The sequence below is a fragment of the Pipistrellus hanaki genome, assembly GCF_964339955.1.
Source record: "Pipistrellus hanaki genome assembly, chromosome: 13".
NCBI classification, from domain to species: Eukaryota; Metazoa; Chordata; class Mammalia; order Chiroptera; family Vespertilionidae; genus Pipistrellus; species Pipistrellus hanaki.
Genome location: NC_140515.1, coordinates 46287715 through 46304469, shown reverse-complemented (window position 1 = coordinate 46304469; position 16755 = coordinate 46287715). Strand labels below are relative to the sequence as shown.

Genomic DNA, 16755 nt, shown 5'->3' with positions numbered 1-16755 from the left:
ATGAGATCACTCAAGGTGAATCTACCCGGCTCCATGATTGGCACATGATAAATGCCCAATAAATGTTAGTTGACCAACACGTCCCCCAAAGAAAGGAAACTCCAAGTGTTCCTTGCTTCCGAATCTCCTCAAACCAGAGCCTCTGCAACCTAAACCTATAATAGATTGCATCATCAGAATACAAGCAGCCCAATTTTGTTTAAAATAAGAATGGGTCAAATATTTGAGCGGACCTTTCACCAAAGAAACATACAAATGGCAACTAGGCACATGAAAATGTCTTCAACCGTATGAGTTAATACAGGTTAAAGCCACAATGAGATACCTTCACACACCTACTAGAATGACAAACATTAAAAATACTGACAACACCAAGTGTTGACAGTGATGTGGGGCAAGTGGAAATTACATACACCGACAGTGGGAATGTACCAGTATGACAGGTACATTTTGAACAGCGGCTTTTGAAAGTAAATTGACAGCTTCTTATAAACTTAACATAAAACTCAGCAGTCCCATTCCTAGGAATTCTTCTAAGAGAAATGAAATGTATGTCCACAAAAAAAAAAAAAAAGTTTATAGCTTTATTTATAAAAGCCAAAAACCTGTAAATAATTCAAACATTCATCAACAGGCAAATGAATAGATAATGTGTGGTACATCCATATAAAGAGATTCTATTCGGTAAGAAAAAGGAACTACTGAGACCTCAACATGAGTGAATATTAAACACATGTGTTAAGCAAAAGAAGTCAGATGCAAAAGATACACTTTTTACTCCATTTATGTGAAATCTTGGAGCAGGCTGCGGTGGGGTGAGGGGATTGCCTGCAGAGACATAAGGAACTCTATGGAAGTGATGGAAATATTCCACTTCCTGTTTGGGGTGTAGTTACACAGGCATACACATTTGTCAAAACTCATTAAACCGTACACTTTAAAAGGAGGAATTTTACTGCCAGTAAATTATATGCCTGTAGATCTTCCTTTAAAAAGAAAAATAGATTATAATAAATACCATATGATTGCCCGCATATGTGGGATCTAAAGAACAAAACAAGCAAACAAAATTGAAACAGACTCAGAGATACAAAAACAGACTGATGTTTGCCAGTTCAGCAGGGGTAGGAGGATTGGGGGAAAAGGTGAAGGGATTAAGAAGTACAGATTAGTAGTTACAAAATAGTCAGAGATGTAAAGTACAGGCTAGAGAATACAGTCAATATTGCTTGAAATACAGGGGAAAGGACCACTTTGTAAAGTATATACTTGACCATTATGCTACATACCTGAAACTAATACAAAATAATACTGAATATAAACTGGAATTGGAAAAAAAAAAAGGGGGGGGGGGGTTTAAAAACTTTAAGACATATAAAGTGATGGAATTGTGCCACTGACTTTTAAATCTATGACTGCTATATAGCAGTTCTTCTGAATATTTTTATAAATGTTACAAACTGTGCGTAACTACTGTTTAAATAACTACATGATTTTAAAAAAAGAAAATGGACGGTAAATACAGGGAGTCTAGTCTGGGAAGGGGATGCAACCGTGGGAAAGAGATGGAGGTGGAAGCTTGGGAGGATGGATGGATAGGCAGATCCAGCCACTAGTCACAGTGTGAATGGGACATGACCTGAGCCTTTGGTTATTGGGAGAGCAAACCAAGAAAAAGGGAGACACTCATTGGCCAGTGTCCCCATGGGTCAGTCCCACAGTATCATTTCACTTGGCTACTTCTAATGCTCGTTAAATAGGTCAACATTTTACCTTTAAAAATGTGTTCAGTGGCCCCACCTATGAAGAACACGCCAGCAGAGGCACTACTCCTGCTTTTTTTTTTTAACGTTTCGGCTGAGCTTAAGACTGCTTTAAAAAATTTACTAGACAACAGCCTAGTCTAGTGGTCGGCAAACTCATTAGTCAACAGAGCCAAATATCAACAGTACAACGATTGAAATTTCGCCACATTTTTTAAACTTAAACTTATTCTAACTCCACTTCTTCAAAATAGACTTTCCCAGGCCGTGGTATTTTGTGGAAGAGCCACACTCAAGGGACCAAAGAGCCACTTGTGGCTCACGAGCTGCAGTTTGCCAACCAAGGGGCCTCCTCTAAGAAAACGATCTTTCTTTCAAGTGATTTCACATCTGCCAAAGCTGCAGTTATGGGAACAGGAAGACAATCTCAAAGTTGATGCACGGGGGCTCGCAGCAGTTCCCAGAGCCCAATGCATAAGTACACAGAGGTCCACAGGTGGGATGGGGTGGGATGGGATGGGATGGGATGGGATAGGATGGGATAGAATGAGATAAGATGGGATGGGATGGGATGGGATGGGATGGGATGGGATGGGATGGGATGGGATGGGATGGGATGGGATGAGATAAGATGGGATGGGATGGGATAGGATGGGATGGGATAGGATGGGATGGGATGAGATAAGATGGGATGGGATGGGATGGGATGGGATGGAATGGGATAGGATGGGATGGGATGAGATAAGATGGGATGAGATAAGATGGGATGGGATAGGATGGGATGGGATGAGATAAGATGGGATGGGATAGGATGGGATGGGATGAGATAAGATGGGATGGGATGGGATGGGATGGGATGGGATGGGATGGGATGAAATAAGATGGGATGGGATGGGATGGGATGGGATGAGATAGGATGGGATGGGATGAGATAAGATGGGATGAGATAAGATGGGATGGGATAGGATGGGGTGGGATGAGATAAGATGGGATGGGATGGGATGGGATGGGATGGGATGGGATGGGATGGGATGGGATGAAATAAGATGGGATGGGATGGGATGGGATGGGATGAGATAGGATGGGATGGGATGAGATAAGATGGGATGAGATAAGATGGGATGGGATAGGATGGGGTGGGATGAGATAAGATGGGATGGGATGGGATGGGATGGGATGGGATGGGATGGGATGGGATGGGATGGGATAGGATGAGATGGGATGGGATAGAATGAGATAAGATGGGATGGGATGGGATGGGATGGGATGGGATGGGATGGGATGGGATGGGATGGGATGGGATGGGATAGGATGGGATAGGATGAGATGGGATGGGATAGAATGAGATAAGATGGGATGGGATGGGATGGGATGGGATGGGATGGGATGGGATGGGATGAGATAAGATGGGATGGGATCGGATGGGATGAGATAAGATGGGATGGGATGGGATGAGATAAGATGGGATGGGATGGGATGGGATAGGATGAGATAAGGTGGGATGGGATGGGATGGGATGGGATGGGATAGGATCTGGTAGGGTGGGGTGGGGTGAGGTGGGATGGGATGGGATGGGATAGAATCAGGTAGGGTGGGGTGAGGTGAGGTAGGGTGAGATGGGATGGGATGGGATGGAATGGGATGGGATAGGATCTGGTAGGGTGGGGTGAGGTGAGGTGGGATGGGATGGGATGGGATGGGATGGGATAGGATCTGGTAGGGTGGGGTGGGGTGAGGTGGGATGGGATGGGATGGGTTGTGATGGGATAGGATCTGGTAGGGTGGGGTGGGGTGAGGTGGGATGGGATGGGATGGGATAGAATCAGGTAGGGTGGGGTGAGGTGAGGTGCGGTGAGGTGGGAGGTGTGGAAGGGAGAGTACTAAATAAAGGCTTCAGCCTTTTTTTTTTCTCAATAAAGGCTACCTTATTCAGAAAAAAAATATTTGTTGGTTTGTTTATTCTTTTATTGTGCTTACATGGCCACACTTAAGCAGACATCTGACCAATAAGCAGATATCTGATCCAAGCAAGGCCAATTAGATATCCTTTCCATGGACTTTGACACTGGAACAGTGACATGAAGGCAAAAAAAAAAAAAAAAAAAATGGTTGGAATTTATTCTTCTGTCAGAGCACTTGAGAGACCATCCATCATTTTCTACTACTTAGATCTAGATTCCCTGGCTTCCTTATAACCAGTTGCATCTTTTTTCCTTTGATTCTGAAGTTACCTTACTACTTCACAAGAAAATACTTTCTTGCTCAAATTAAAGTCAGTGTCTGTTTCTTGAGATCAAAGAGGCCGGAAGGATACAATTGTCTAGCCGCTATGCTCCACACCTGAAACTAATACAAAATGATACTGAATATAAAGTGTAATTGAAATCATTTTTTTAAGTATTAAAAGTTGCTTCCCACTCCTCCTGAGAAGCCATAAATGTGATGTATAAAAAAGCAGGTCAATTCACTGGCGTTAGTGTCTTGCGTGTACTCAGAGCCTAGGCTGGGATCCAGGGGCCTTCCATCCTGGTCCTCTTGGCTTTCCCAATGAGAGAGGAGCAGTTATTGACAAGTCAGAATAAAGGATAACCCTTTCCTAACTTCCTGTCCACCAGGAGATGACACGGGAACATCTCAAGGCCAGCAGGGCAAATTTGGATCCCTGAACACCAGCTTGGTTTGATTGTGGAACAATGTGTTTGTATCGTTTCCAGCCCCATGACCTACAGGAGCACTGAAAAGTCTAGGTGAACTTGGAGCCCCAACTCATTCTCCTTTTCAGGACCCTGGACCACAACAGTAATAACAATAAACACTATTATTATTATTATTATTATTATTATTATTATTATTAACAGTGACTGAGCAGTCAATCACTGTGAAGCACTGAATCAAGAAGCAATTTACATGTTGTATCTCATTCAAGCCATACCTACAATAACCGTAAGTGGTAGGCACCATCATTATTCTTATTTTACAGAAAAAACAAACCGAGGTTAAAAAAGGTTAGGTCCTTATCTGAGGGTAGCAGCTGGTGAAAGAGCCAAGATCAAATGCAGGTCTTTCTGATTTCACTCTTAATCGGAAAGCCAACACGCTTAATCACAAATGGCATCCTATCTGATGTGGGCACATCTCTGCTGCTGCGCTGGCTAACACAATGCCAAAACAAAAGGGCTTCCGTTATTTGTCACGCCAGGAACGAACACCCAAGGGGCTAGGCATCAAAGTGAACTGTCTTGATTTTATCAATTGCCTTTTCTCCTCTCCTTGTTACATGAGACTTTGCTGTCCTCTGCATGCTGACAAACCCTATCCTACCTGGGACAGGAAGGTTTCAGCTGTCGTTCTCACAGGGCTCACTGCAGTGCGGTGAGGAGCTGCAGGGACCTCAACCTCTGTATTTTGCAAGCTTGGTCTGTCCACCAGGAAAAAATGGGGGGAGAGTTAACTCCAAGTTAAATTTGGCTCCTAAATATCCTCTCATAGAGCCTTTCAGATGTAAATAAAGTGTTAAGTCCTAAGAGGATAGAAATGGAAAACATCAATAGGTTACACATTCGCTCAACAAAAACTGCCTGGACAAGTTTAGTGTAATACCAACAATATTGTCTTCACTGTTGTATACATACAACGATTATGTAGGATGTTGACATTAAGGGTGCTGGAGACCGGATGTAAGCTGACACGGTCCTTGCAAGGCTAGCCCCCTACCCACAGAGTTTTCCCAGGCTTGTTTGGATGGCAGTGATCAGTAAAATGAGAGCAACCTTTCATGGCTGCAGTCGGTCCATGGCTACCTGCAACCCTTCCGATCCCACTTTCCTGTCTTTCTTTCTTTTCTCAATTCCCACCTCCCTACCTCAGCTCAGTTCAACTTTTCAGGCTGGCCCTGGCATAAGAGAAGTAGGGCAAAAGACATATGGGAGGTTTCTGTCTTATCTTGCAACTCTTCTCTAAATCTAAAATCATTTCATTTTAAAACAATGAAGTAATTATTTTATTTCATTAAATAAATAAAATAATTATTTGATTATTTTTAAATAAATTAATTATTTTATTTATTTAATTAATTGATTACTGGTGTGCTGGACAGGCTGGGTAAGAAATTCCCTACAGAATCCTCAGTACAACTGTCAGGACAGCATCACCGAGGGAATGCAGTTGAGGTGAGAACCTGGAATCTAGTTTATCAATGAAAGTACCATGAGTAGCAAAGACACAGGGTCTCTCTCATCCCAAACCACCAGAAAAACATATCTTGCAAACCAAGGCTTAAACGAGAGCTAAACGAAAAAGAGAGGTTATTCATGATACCTCACATCTGGGCCATTAACACATACTTAATACACATAAAAACATCATGGTAACTGGTAGGGTGGGCACTGAGTGTGTGTGTGTGTGTGTGTGTGTGTGTGTGTGTGAAACATACAGACAGAGAGGAAGAAAATGAAAAAATATATGAATGAATGAAGGTAAAGCAGACAAGAAAGGATCATTTAGGTCACTCATCCGAGATCCCGGGAGGAACTCACATTTGTAGAAGTAACTTGGTAACATAAATGAAGAAGATACTGGGGTGCTCCTCAGCACAAGGAACTTTTTTTTCAACTTTTCCAAATTAAGTTTCAGAACTACCCACCTAAGAATTATTTCCCATAAGCAAAGTACTTCTGAAGGGTTTTAAGAGGCCCAGAAAGAATGAGATGTTTAAGGTCCACAGAAAACTCTGCAAGAAAGTTTTAAGGAAGATCAAACCCAGGGTCGAGAAGACTTCCCAGAATGTGAAGGTCTCTTATTCAGAGGCCATTCAGTCTTCACCTGTCAGACTAGAAGAAAAGGGTTGGTCCAATTTAGACAACCTCTTTTCAGGTGTGAGGAAGGCGTTCCTGAGGTAATGGGTGAGGAAATATCCCCTGAGGTGCCCCAAGGGGTGACACACTGTCTTTGGGTGTCATTGCAAGATCAGGAGATCGCTTTCATAAGGGTTTAATATAAACCGGCCTTGAAGTGCAGAGGATGAATAAATTACGGATTACAGATCTTCTCAGTTCGTAGAATTACAGCATACTAGGTGTACCAATTAATAATGAGGATTTTTTTTCAACAGATGGAGTTACACATATATTTATATGTATGCTATTTTGTTGTATTGACAACAAGTTTCAAAACTTCATGTGTCACATTTTCTGAAGGGGTTAACATCATAGATATTTTTACACCTTAAAAATGTTGAATTTATGCAAAAAAAAAAAGAGCATTTGCGGTAAGTTTTAATTCATTACTTTATTTTGAAGAAAAGTACTGCTGAAAGTTATCGTATACTTCGGGAAGCTGATGGTGAACATGCTCCATCTCAAGATTCTTGCAAAAGCTAGTTTAATTGCTTTAAAGGTGATAATTTCAATGTGAAAGACAAAGGAAGTCCAGGTCAACCAAAAAAGTTTGAAGACCAACAATTATAAGCATAATTGGATGAAAATGGATGTCAAAGTCAAAAACAACTTGCAGAAAGATTAAACGCTACTCAGCAAACAATTTCCAATCATTTACAAGCAATGAGAAAGATTTTAAAGGAAAGAAAATGGGTGCCACATCAACTGCCTGAAAGACAAATGGAAAACCGAAAAGTCATCAGTCAAATGTTGCTTCAACGGCATGAAAGAAAGTCTTTTTTGCATAGAATTGTGGCTGGCAATGAATAGATTTATTCTGAGACTCCCAAATGCACAAAATCATGGGTTCATCAAGGTCAACCATCAACATAGACTGCAAGGCCAAATCGCTTGGGAAAGAAGACAATGTTCTGCGTTTGGTGGGATCGGGAAGGTGTGGTGTATTGAGCTTCCAAAACCAGGTGAAACCAATTAATACTGATCGCTACCAACAACAAACAATCAATTTGAACCATGCTTTGATTGTTAAACAACCAGAATGGCCCAGAAGACATGGCAAAGTAATTTTGTTTCATGATAACGCATCATCACACACTTCAAAACCAGTTAAAGACAAGTTAAAAGATCTTGCCTGGGAAGTATTAACCTACCCGCCGGATTCATCACACCTTACTCCTTCAGATTACTACTTGGTCTAATCCATGGCACACACACTTTCTGAGCAGCACTTCAAAACGTACAAAGAAGTGGAAAATTGAGTCTCTGACTGGTCTGCCTCAAAACAAGAAAAGTTCTATTGGGACAGTATCCACACATTACCTGAAAGATGGGGGAAATGTGTAGTTAGTGCTGGACATTACTTTGAATAAAGCCCTTTTGATATTTCTCTTGAAACAATCGTGTTCAATTTGATTACAAAATCCACATTATTAACCAGTACCGGTTAAAAATTCTGACTGACCCTTTACGGGTTAAAACTGTGGATATTGGTTAATAATGCGGTTTGACCCTTTACCGGGTCAATGACATATGAAGTTTTGAAGCTTGCTGTCAATACAACAAAATAGCATTCATATCAAATCGCATATATATCAACATATGTGTAACCCCATCTATTGAAAACAATCTGCATTACTAACTGGTACACCTCGTACACAGCATGTGGCTGCTTTAATGTGTCTCTGAAGAGTACTTGCTAGAGAGGAATCGGGCCTCGTTATTCTAGGAACAGAAAGTGCCAGTCATGTCACAAAACTCTGGCATAAAAAAATCCCCTGACTGATCCAGTTTTCTAACCTTTCTTCCTATTTCAGAGACTTTCTGAAGACGTATGACGGTGAACCTGCGATTCAGGAGACAAGCGGATCGGGCACTAAGCTCTGATTTCTTTTCCAATAAGACAACTGGGATAAATTCACAAGAAGATAAATCATGGCCCCAAACCCGAGTCAGAAAAATTAAGTAAATAAATGCCATTACCCCCCTGACACTTGCAATAGGAAAGGGTATTCATATCCACTGACATCCTGTTTACAGTATCCTGCTTGGGGAAGACTTAAGATAAATAATGCAGTATTCAAAATTCATGTTCCTTTACTCTCATGAGTGAAAAGAACATAGTGGTTCAATACATCGCATTCATACATTGCTGTGTTGAAATCCAATGGTGATAATCTCTCAACCTCACCCCAACTAGCTTGGTAAAACCACATTTCACTTGATCCCAATTTGTCTCCCATTTATATTTTAGTTTTTTTAATTTGGTTAGACACCCAAAGGTCTCCCTCGTAATGAAGCCAGCAACTGCTGAAGAACATCAGCGTATCACCTGCCTTAGTACCCATCCAAGACAAAAGGAGTTATTAAAAGTCCAAAACACAGTAATCGCCCTCAAACTCTTAGAAGAACCAGCAGGAGCAAACCAGAGACAAGCAAAGAAAGGGTTAAGCACAGCTGCTTTCTGGGTTAAGGGAGGGATGCAAGATCATTTTCTAAGGCAAACACCTGGAGGGGAAAAAGTAGTATTTTGTCTCCACCTCAAGAAATTGCAGACAAACATAAAGCAAATCACATCAGTGGAATACTCAATTATCTGAACATGCTAATTAACGAACTGTAATCAACCGGCTTTCAGTCCTCCCTTCACCTGCTGTAATATCTGTAGTGCATCGCCTTCCTTATTCCTCACCACCGGTAGAACATTAGATAGTCTGCATGGTGCATCCAAGGGAAACAAATAAGCACAGATTTTTGCTGATGGCAGGAATTTCTCCTGCTCAGGGCATATGAACCAACATTACGGAAATGGCAGCGCTGGCTGTATATTTTAATTATCCCCCACACCTACTTTGCAAAGGAGACTTATCGTCCAATTAGGTAATATGATGCTCAGTTATGGTTATTTCCGAAAACTGAGCACAGACAGTCACTTAAAGTAGTAAATATGCAGTCATGACAGAATTAAATATTCATGAAATCAGGAGCGACTGGGAAAGCTGAGGATATCAGAATATTAAAATTCATCATAGCTTTTACAATGTAAATCTTGTATGCATTCATAAGGCATCCGGTCAGGTCTAGAACATGTTGAAATTCCAGTTCCTTGGTAGGCTGCCATTAAAATTACAATATTGATTTTGGTAGATAAACAACAATCTCAGTCCTTAGCTCAGTTTCAATTCACAAAAAAAAAACAAACAGTTTTGAACATTTGCAAATACCCACTTGTTAAGTGAGTCTATCTCCAAATACAGAACAACATTCGATGCGATTCCCACATGTTTCAGATCTTTGCTTAGGCCACTAGTACCTCTCTCAGAAGAACCAGTAGACCGAGGCAATCGCCTATGAGGGACATCTCCTGACACGCGGTTCTTTCCTAAGTGGGAACAGTGACTCTGTATGTGCTTGTATGCTCTCCCTTAAGTGAGCAAAAGGGAGGTCTGTTGACAGACCCTTCTTTGGTTCCAATGTTCTGATTTGTTGAACCAACTTTTCCCCGACCTTAGCAGCACGTTTCAAAATGCATCAACAAACACATGTGTACACTTCATACAGACACAGCTGAACACTAGCTCCCACAAAACTGAACTCCGAGTTTGTATGGAGAAGAGAGACTGTACATGGACGCAAAGCTATAATAAACACACTCTCATCACGTCACCAAAGCATTCTTTTCCCAAGGCATTGCATCGACTTGACAATTTCCTCCAGCGGAGGAGCACCAGCACCAGAGCATAGCATCTGAACCATCTCTTACTGGGATCCAGTGACCCCGGGGAACTCTCTCTGCACAGGAAGTACCAGCTGTCCCCCTTAGTTTACAATGACACAGCAGGGCTCACCTGCTGCCAGGCACTGGGTCCCCCACCCTCCGAGGCAGGAGGGTGCCCTGCCTGCCGGTGAGGAGTTTGGAGCTGGGTTCAGCAGTGATCTGCATTCTACAAAGGAGCCAAACTTTGCTCCCATTGTTGTCATCTTTATAGGTTGATGTCACATTCTTCCGAGGAGTCTCAGAAGCCACCTGGCCAACTCCCCAAAGACATGTGTTTCCCCCCTGACCTACATCGTCCACATCAGCTCGGTCAACTGGGCGGAAGCAGAGGTCTCTGGGCACTGCTCTCCCGGGGTGTGGGCTCTGCCCTCGCATCACATCGCATGAACCAGGAGACTTTTGCCTGCACACACATCGCTCACTGGGGAAACCAGGGCAGACTTGGGCTCACGCCTTCCAGTTCAGAAAGTCACTATCGCCCAGCGATCCCCTTCCATCGCACGCCTTCCCCCCGCGGCTGCAGCCCCCGCCGCCACACAACCGAGGGGAGGGGGCGGGGGGGGGGGAGCAGAGGGTTTAAAGTGACAGCCGCTATTCGAGCTCCTCGGTTTTGTTCCAAAGGTGTCACAGCGCCAACACGGTGGACCTACCTTGCTCTCTCCTCTCTCGCTGCTGCCGTGGGGTCTCGCCTCGGGGTCGTCGCTGTCCTCGGGTCCCGCACTCTCACCTCCTCCTCCGGGCAGTTCATCCTGAGCCAGCAGCTGCGGCTGGGGCTGGGGCTGGGGCGGCTGTGGCGGCGCCTGGCAGGCTCCGCCAGCCCCCTGGGGCCGGGGGATGGGCTCCGGGCGCGGAGAAAGTCCCTCCACATCCATCTCCATCTTCCCATTCACTGGAGGGCAAGACAAAAGCGGAGCGGAGACTTGGCGGCGGCGGCGGCTCTCAGCTGCCAGTGGCACGCATGGCTCCGCCGAGGAGGGGCCGCCTCCCGCCCGCGCGCCCGCCCTCCCGCCCGCCGCCCTTCGCTCCCCGCCGCTCCGCTCGCCGGCTCGGCTCCGGCTCCGGCCCCGGCCCCGGCCCCGCTCCAGCTCCGGCGGCGCCCGGGCGGTGGAGCCTGAGCGGACCGGCGGCCGGTGTCCTTGGAGCGGCGGCCTTCAGGCGCCCCCGGCGGCCCCGCTAAGCGGAGCGCATCCTCCCCGCCGCGCGCCCGGCCCGGGGGCACCCGGGGACCTGCCCTCCAGCCTGGCCTCCCGGTCCTCGCCGCTTCCCAGTCTCTCTCCGGGGACCCCTGGGCGTCTGCCTTCCCTTCCAACCTTCCGAACAAAGTTGCGGGAAGAGCAACCCAGATGGGCGGGTTCGGCCAGGCGAGGCGGGCAGCGATGGGGAATGTCAGGTGCAGGTGCTGTCCGCCGTCCCCGCCCGCTGGCCGAGCGCCAGCCCCTCACCTTTGCCCTCTCCCCGATGCAAAGGGGCCGAGGAAAGGAGGGTCCTCCCTCCGACCTGGGCGAGGTGGCGGCGGCGGCGAGGGTTCTGGAAGAAGAGCACACATACGGAGGGCTGGGGACCGGTGCGCCCACTCCCGCCGCAGGCGACCTCCACCTCCACGCTGGCCCGGGTCTGCCTCCCTCCCGGCCTCCGAGCGCGTCCGGGGTCAGCCCCTCCGGTGCGCGCGTGTGTGATCGGGGCTCCCCCTGCTCCTCCGTCTGCTCCTCGCAGCCCCGCACCACCACCGGAGCCCAGAGGGGCGAGCCGTCCAGTCCCCGCAGGAAATCGACCTGCCCTCACCTCCGGCCCTGACGCGGGCTGGAGCCGGGAAGGGGTGGGGCCCCGCGGGGCTGGATGGCGTGGACACGAGCCTCGCAGCGCGCCTGAGTTTGGCGTCAAGGTTGGCAGTGGAGGGTCGATAGATGCGGGGAGGCGGAGGGAAAAGCGAGAAGTCACCGCCAGGCATTTATTTACTGCAATGGCCCCCGGGGTGGGCGCCAGCTGGGCGCTGATGCTCCCCGGAGTGGCCAGCTCTCAGCTCTCCGGGACTGGCAGGGCGTCCTCAGCAGGCCGGGTCTCCGGGAGGTTCCCGAGGTGACCCCAGGCCGGATGGTGAGCCGTGTCTATAAATACAGATCTATACAGTGATGACAGAGAGAGACTTGGAGATTCTGAAATCGGGGCTCACGGACAGTCAGGTGATGGGGATGACTTCTAAATTTAACACCACTGGGTCCTGGGAGGAGTCTCTTCCAACTTCACGGGAACCGTTACTGCAACTCTACCTGTCCTGGAAAAACCTCCTGAGAGCCACGGAGAGGAAGAGCGAGTTACTGAGAACCTGTTCAGTATTAAGTAAAGCCTATTGTTCTGGGCTTGGAGTTCCATAATGCCCCCAAATGGATCAGGAGATAAATGAACAATTCATGCATCTCTTAGCAGAGGGTGGCTGTTTTCCCCCTGGCACAGAGTGTATCACAGGTAATGCTTGCCTGATGAAACTAAAAAATTGCATTGTTCATTGCTTTGCATGAACGTACAACTTTTACACATCAAGACATACACACACACACACACACACACACCCAATAAACACAGTCACACAAGAATACATCATTAGGTCTTATCCTTCAATGCAATCTCTCACTCTGCCTGGATGACAGAAATTAATTGCCACTTTAATGTAATCAGCATAGACAGCCAATCTGGATAATGCAATGTGAACATGCTTTTAGAAAGAAAAAAAAGTTTGGGGATGGAGTTACTCAGTTGCTTTTTCTTCAGATTTTCTAAAAAAAAAAAAAAAAAAAAAAAACAAACAAACAAAACAAAACTAGACTCCAAGCTCCCTGTCAAAGTCTACACTTTTAAAATAACATGATGACCCTTTATGTTTATGCAGTAATGTACCAGCCAGAAAACAAATAATAGAGATGGGTGCTTTTAAAGAAGTTACTTAATCTCTAGTTCCTCCTCAGTACATTGTACTAAATCAATTCTTATAGTATTTTTATAACGGTAAATTAGATTATCTGTATAAAGGGCTTAACAAAGTACCCTAGTGCATAGTGAGTTCTCAACAGTCACTGCCTGCTACACTGAAAACAGTAAGATCATACAGATTCACATGAGCACTCATCTGAGGACCTGGATTTAGGAAAAAGAAATTGCCAGCTTAATTAATCGTTTCATATAAATTATTCTAAAAGATACTTGGCATCTTCAAAGAATGAAGCTTCTGAAGGCAGAAAGAAAGTCAATAGTGTTTTGCCCAATAAAGTTTTGAATTTGACAGATTTTCTTTCTACCGTGTAGGAATAAAAATTACATGTCAGTTTCCATAGGAGCTGGAACCAGCTGAATGGTAACTTACCATTTTCCCACGCTTGTAACTTCCAAAATGTGTTTGTGAACTTAAAGCTTAAATAAAGATTAAATCAAAATAAAGATGCAATGCTTCAGCTATATTTGTTCTAAATTTAGGCATGTGCTTGTAAAAATTCCCATTGTTAAATGAAAAAAAAAAACTTTTTTCCTTTCTCTGCCCTTCTATTTTTTGGGGACACTGAAATTTTTTTTTTTTTTTGCATCTGCCATAAGTAAATATGGGCTCAGAAAATATATTACATTTCAAAACTGTTGATTGCACCTAATTATGCATGCAAATTGCTACTTCAAGCATGCAGACAGCTTGCAACATTTTCAAAATTTTGCCCCAGTAGTCATTTGAGGTATTTGTGTTACTGGTTTGCTTTTGCCTTAAATCACTTCATTTCCCAATTAGCTTTCAATTAATGACGGGTCTGTGAATAATTTTGACCTTTTGGTGTCCATGGTTTAGGTGATTCCAATGAACAAATCAGCACTTTCAAGAAAATCACCCTTCCTCTTTTTTGAGCCACTGAGATGAGTGTTTACACAAAGGTGTCCTGGAAGAGTCAGCTAACTCAAAATAGGGTCAATGGACCAATAGCATCACAACACTTGTACTGCAGAAATACAGTCTCAGGCCTCACCCCAGACTTCATTCCTCGGAGTCTGCATTTTAACAAAAGCTGCAAGTGCTTTCAATCACATTCGAGCTTGAGAAGCACTGCTCTGTCCCATTACATACTCTTTGGCTTATACTTGGGGCTGTTCCCCTAAAATAAATACTCAGAGAGACTTACTTGGAAAATACAATCTTGGAAACTGTGTGTGTGTGTGTGTGTGTGTGTGTGTGTGTAGAAATTAAAGTTCCTCTCCATCACCCCCCCCTTGCCTCAGGATCTTAGTGTTGCATAATGAAAACTTACATAAATTAAGAATGCATCTGTGTTGGAATCTCTGTAATGAATGAGAAGCATACAGTTTTCAAAAAATCAAAAGGCATTAACCTAAAAATGGAATAGTGCTTTATCTTGAACATTAACTTTTATGCTGGGATTTTTGATACCTTCTGTGACAATGCAAGCAGAAACTGCCAAATTTGTGTCTGTGCAATGACAAGTCTAATAAACCTTCAGTGATTTGACATAAGTATGGTCTCAATGATATGACCAAACATTTTTAGGAACTAGCAGAACTTATCTCTTTTGAAGAATTTCTGGAAAACGCTTACACATAAATCAATAAATTATTACTTTAAAGGGCTATCTATCTAGTAGCAGTTCTCACCTTCAATGTAAAGGAACTCACCGGGGGAATGTTGAGGAAATGCAGATTGGGCCTGACTCCCTGCATTTCTAACTAACACACTTCCAGGTGAAGCCAGTGCTTCTGGTTCTCAGATTTCATAAACTTGCTTTATCACCATCAGTGGTTCTCAAGTAGCAATCACTTGGGGAGTTTTTTTTTTTAAATATTCAATGCCCAGACTGCACCTCAGGCAAATTAAATCCAAATATCTGCAGGGAGATACAGACATCGGTAGTTTTTAAACCTCTCTGGGTGATTACTATGTGGAGCCAAGATCAGGGAACAGTGCTGCACATCATTGATTTCCCAAGTGTGGTCCTCAGAACAGCATCAGCAGCTTCACCTGGGAGCCAGGTATGACTGCTGACTGTCAGGCCCAACCCAGACCTACCGAATCCATATCTGCAGTCTGAGATTCCCAGGTGATAGGCATACACATTTAAAGATTGAGAAGCATACTGATAGCTCTGGGGCAGTGGTGGGCAAACTCATTAGTCAACAGAGCCAAATATCAACAGTACAACTATTGAAATTCCTTTTGAGAGCCACATTTTTTAAACTTAAACTTCCTCTAACGCCAATTCTTCAAAATAGACTCGCCCAGGACGTGGTATTTTGTGGAAGAGCCACACTCAAGGGGCCAAAGACCACATGTGGCTCACGAGCCACAGTTTGCCGACCTGGGCTTTAGGGCATCCTCATGAGATGGGGAGGTGGCACTCAATCAGCAGCAACCTGGCCCTAACCCCTGCAACTCTTGGCTATCTACCCATCTACACCCATTCTGAGAGGTTCTACAAACCCTTGTGGATAAAGTTCCAGTTGGTAAGAGGAATCATGCATCCCTAGCTCTATTTTAATACCCACATGGTTAGCAGCACTGTCTGATAGAACTTTTTCCAATGGGAATGTCCTATATCTGGGACATTCTTCTGTGGCTATTGAACACATCAATCATGGCGAATATGACTGAAAAACTTTTAATTTTAATTTTAGTTCATTTTAACTGATGTAAATTTAAGTAGCTTCATGTGGTTATTGGTTCCCCAGCTGGACAGAGCAGTTCCAGAGTCATTCCTGTTGCTCAACTCTTATTCAAGTTTCCAGGTTGAACACCCCCACTCGGTTTTTGTGTGTATTAATCCCCAGTGAGTGCACCAAGATGAAAAACATCTTCCATGCCACTTCATTTACATAATAAGCAACATTGTGCTTATTATTTTGAATGAGAGGAGTTTCACTTGAATTAAGTACCACCCAGAGTTGTCAAAACCTTTTTCATAGCATTCATGATTATGTAGCTTTAATTTTACAGACTTCTCAGACATCACACACAAGGAGTATGTTTAGAACTGTCTTAAGAAGGGACAAAAGACTACAAATGAATTCTGCGTAGAAGACAAAAAGACAGCTCCTTCCCCAGCATTTTATTGATGCACAATGGAAAGTTGAATAAATTAAGTGTGTATCTATGTGGAAAATAAATATAAAAACTTGAAGATTCCTCTCAAAATGGAAGATGAGATACAAATCAAAGGAGGGATCAAGGAGTTAAGATGCCAGAAGATAGCAAATAAAATTCAAAATAAAATTAAAAAATGTACTCAGTAACTGCCTTGAAAGAAAATATCTAATCTGTGGAACCAATTAATGGAATGGGATA

General features: G+C 44.2%; 1 protein-coding gene across 1 annotated transcript in view; it reads right to left on the bottom strand.

Annotated features, from left to right (window-relative positions):
* The window catches only part of LOC311631460 (uncharacterized protein), a gene marked incomplete at its 3' end in the record, with an annotated part of 458866 nt that extends 447067 nt beyond the window's left edge, over nt 1–11799 (bottom strand). The window contains exons 1-2 of the mRNA XM_084901579.1: nt 11744–11799; nt 11084–11322 (exon numbers count right to left, since the gene is read on the bottom strand). Coding sequence (XP_084757705.1) covers nt 11084–11311 — 228 coding nt within the window. The 5' untranslated portion in view covers nt 11312–11322; nt 11744–11799. The remainder of the gene's footprint in view (nt 1–11083; nt 11323–11743) is intronic.
* Nucleotides 11800–16755: the final 4956 nt, after the last annotated feature.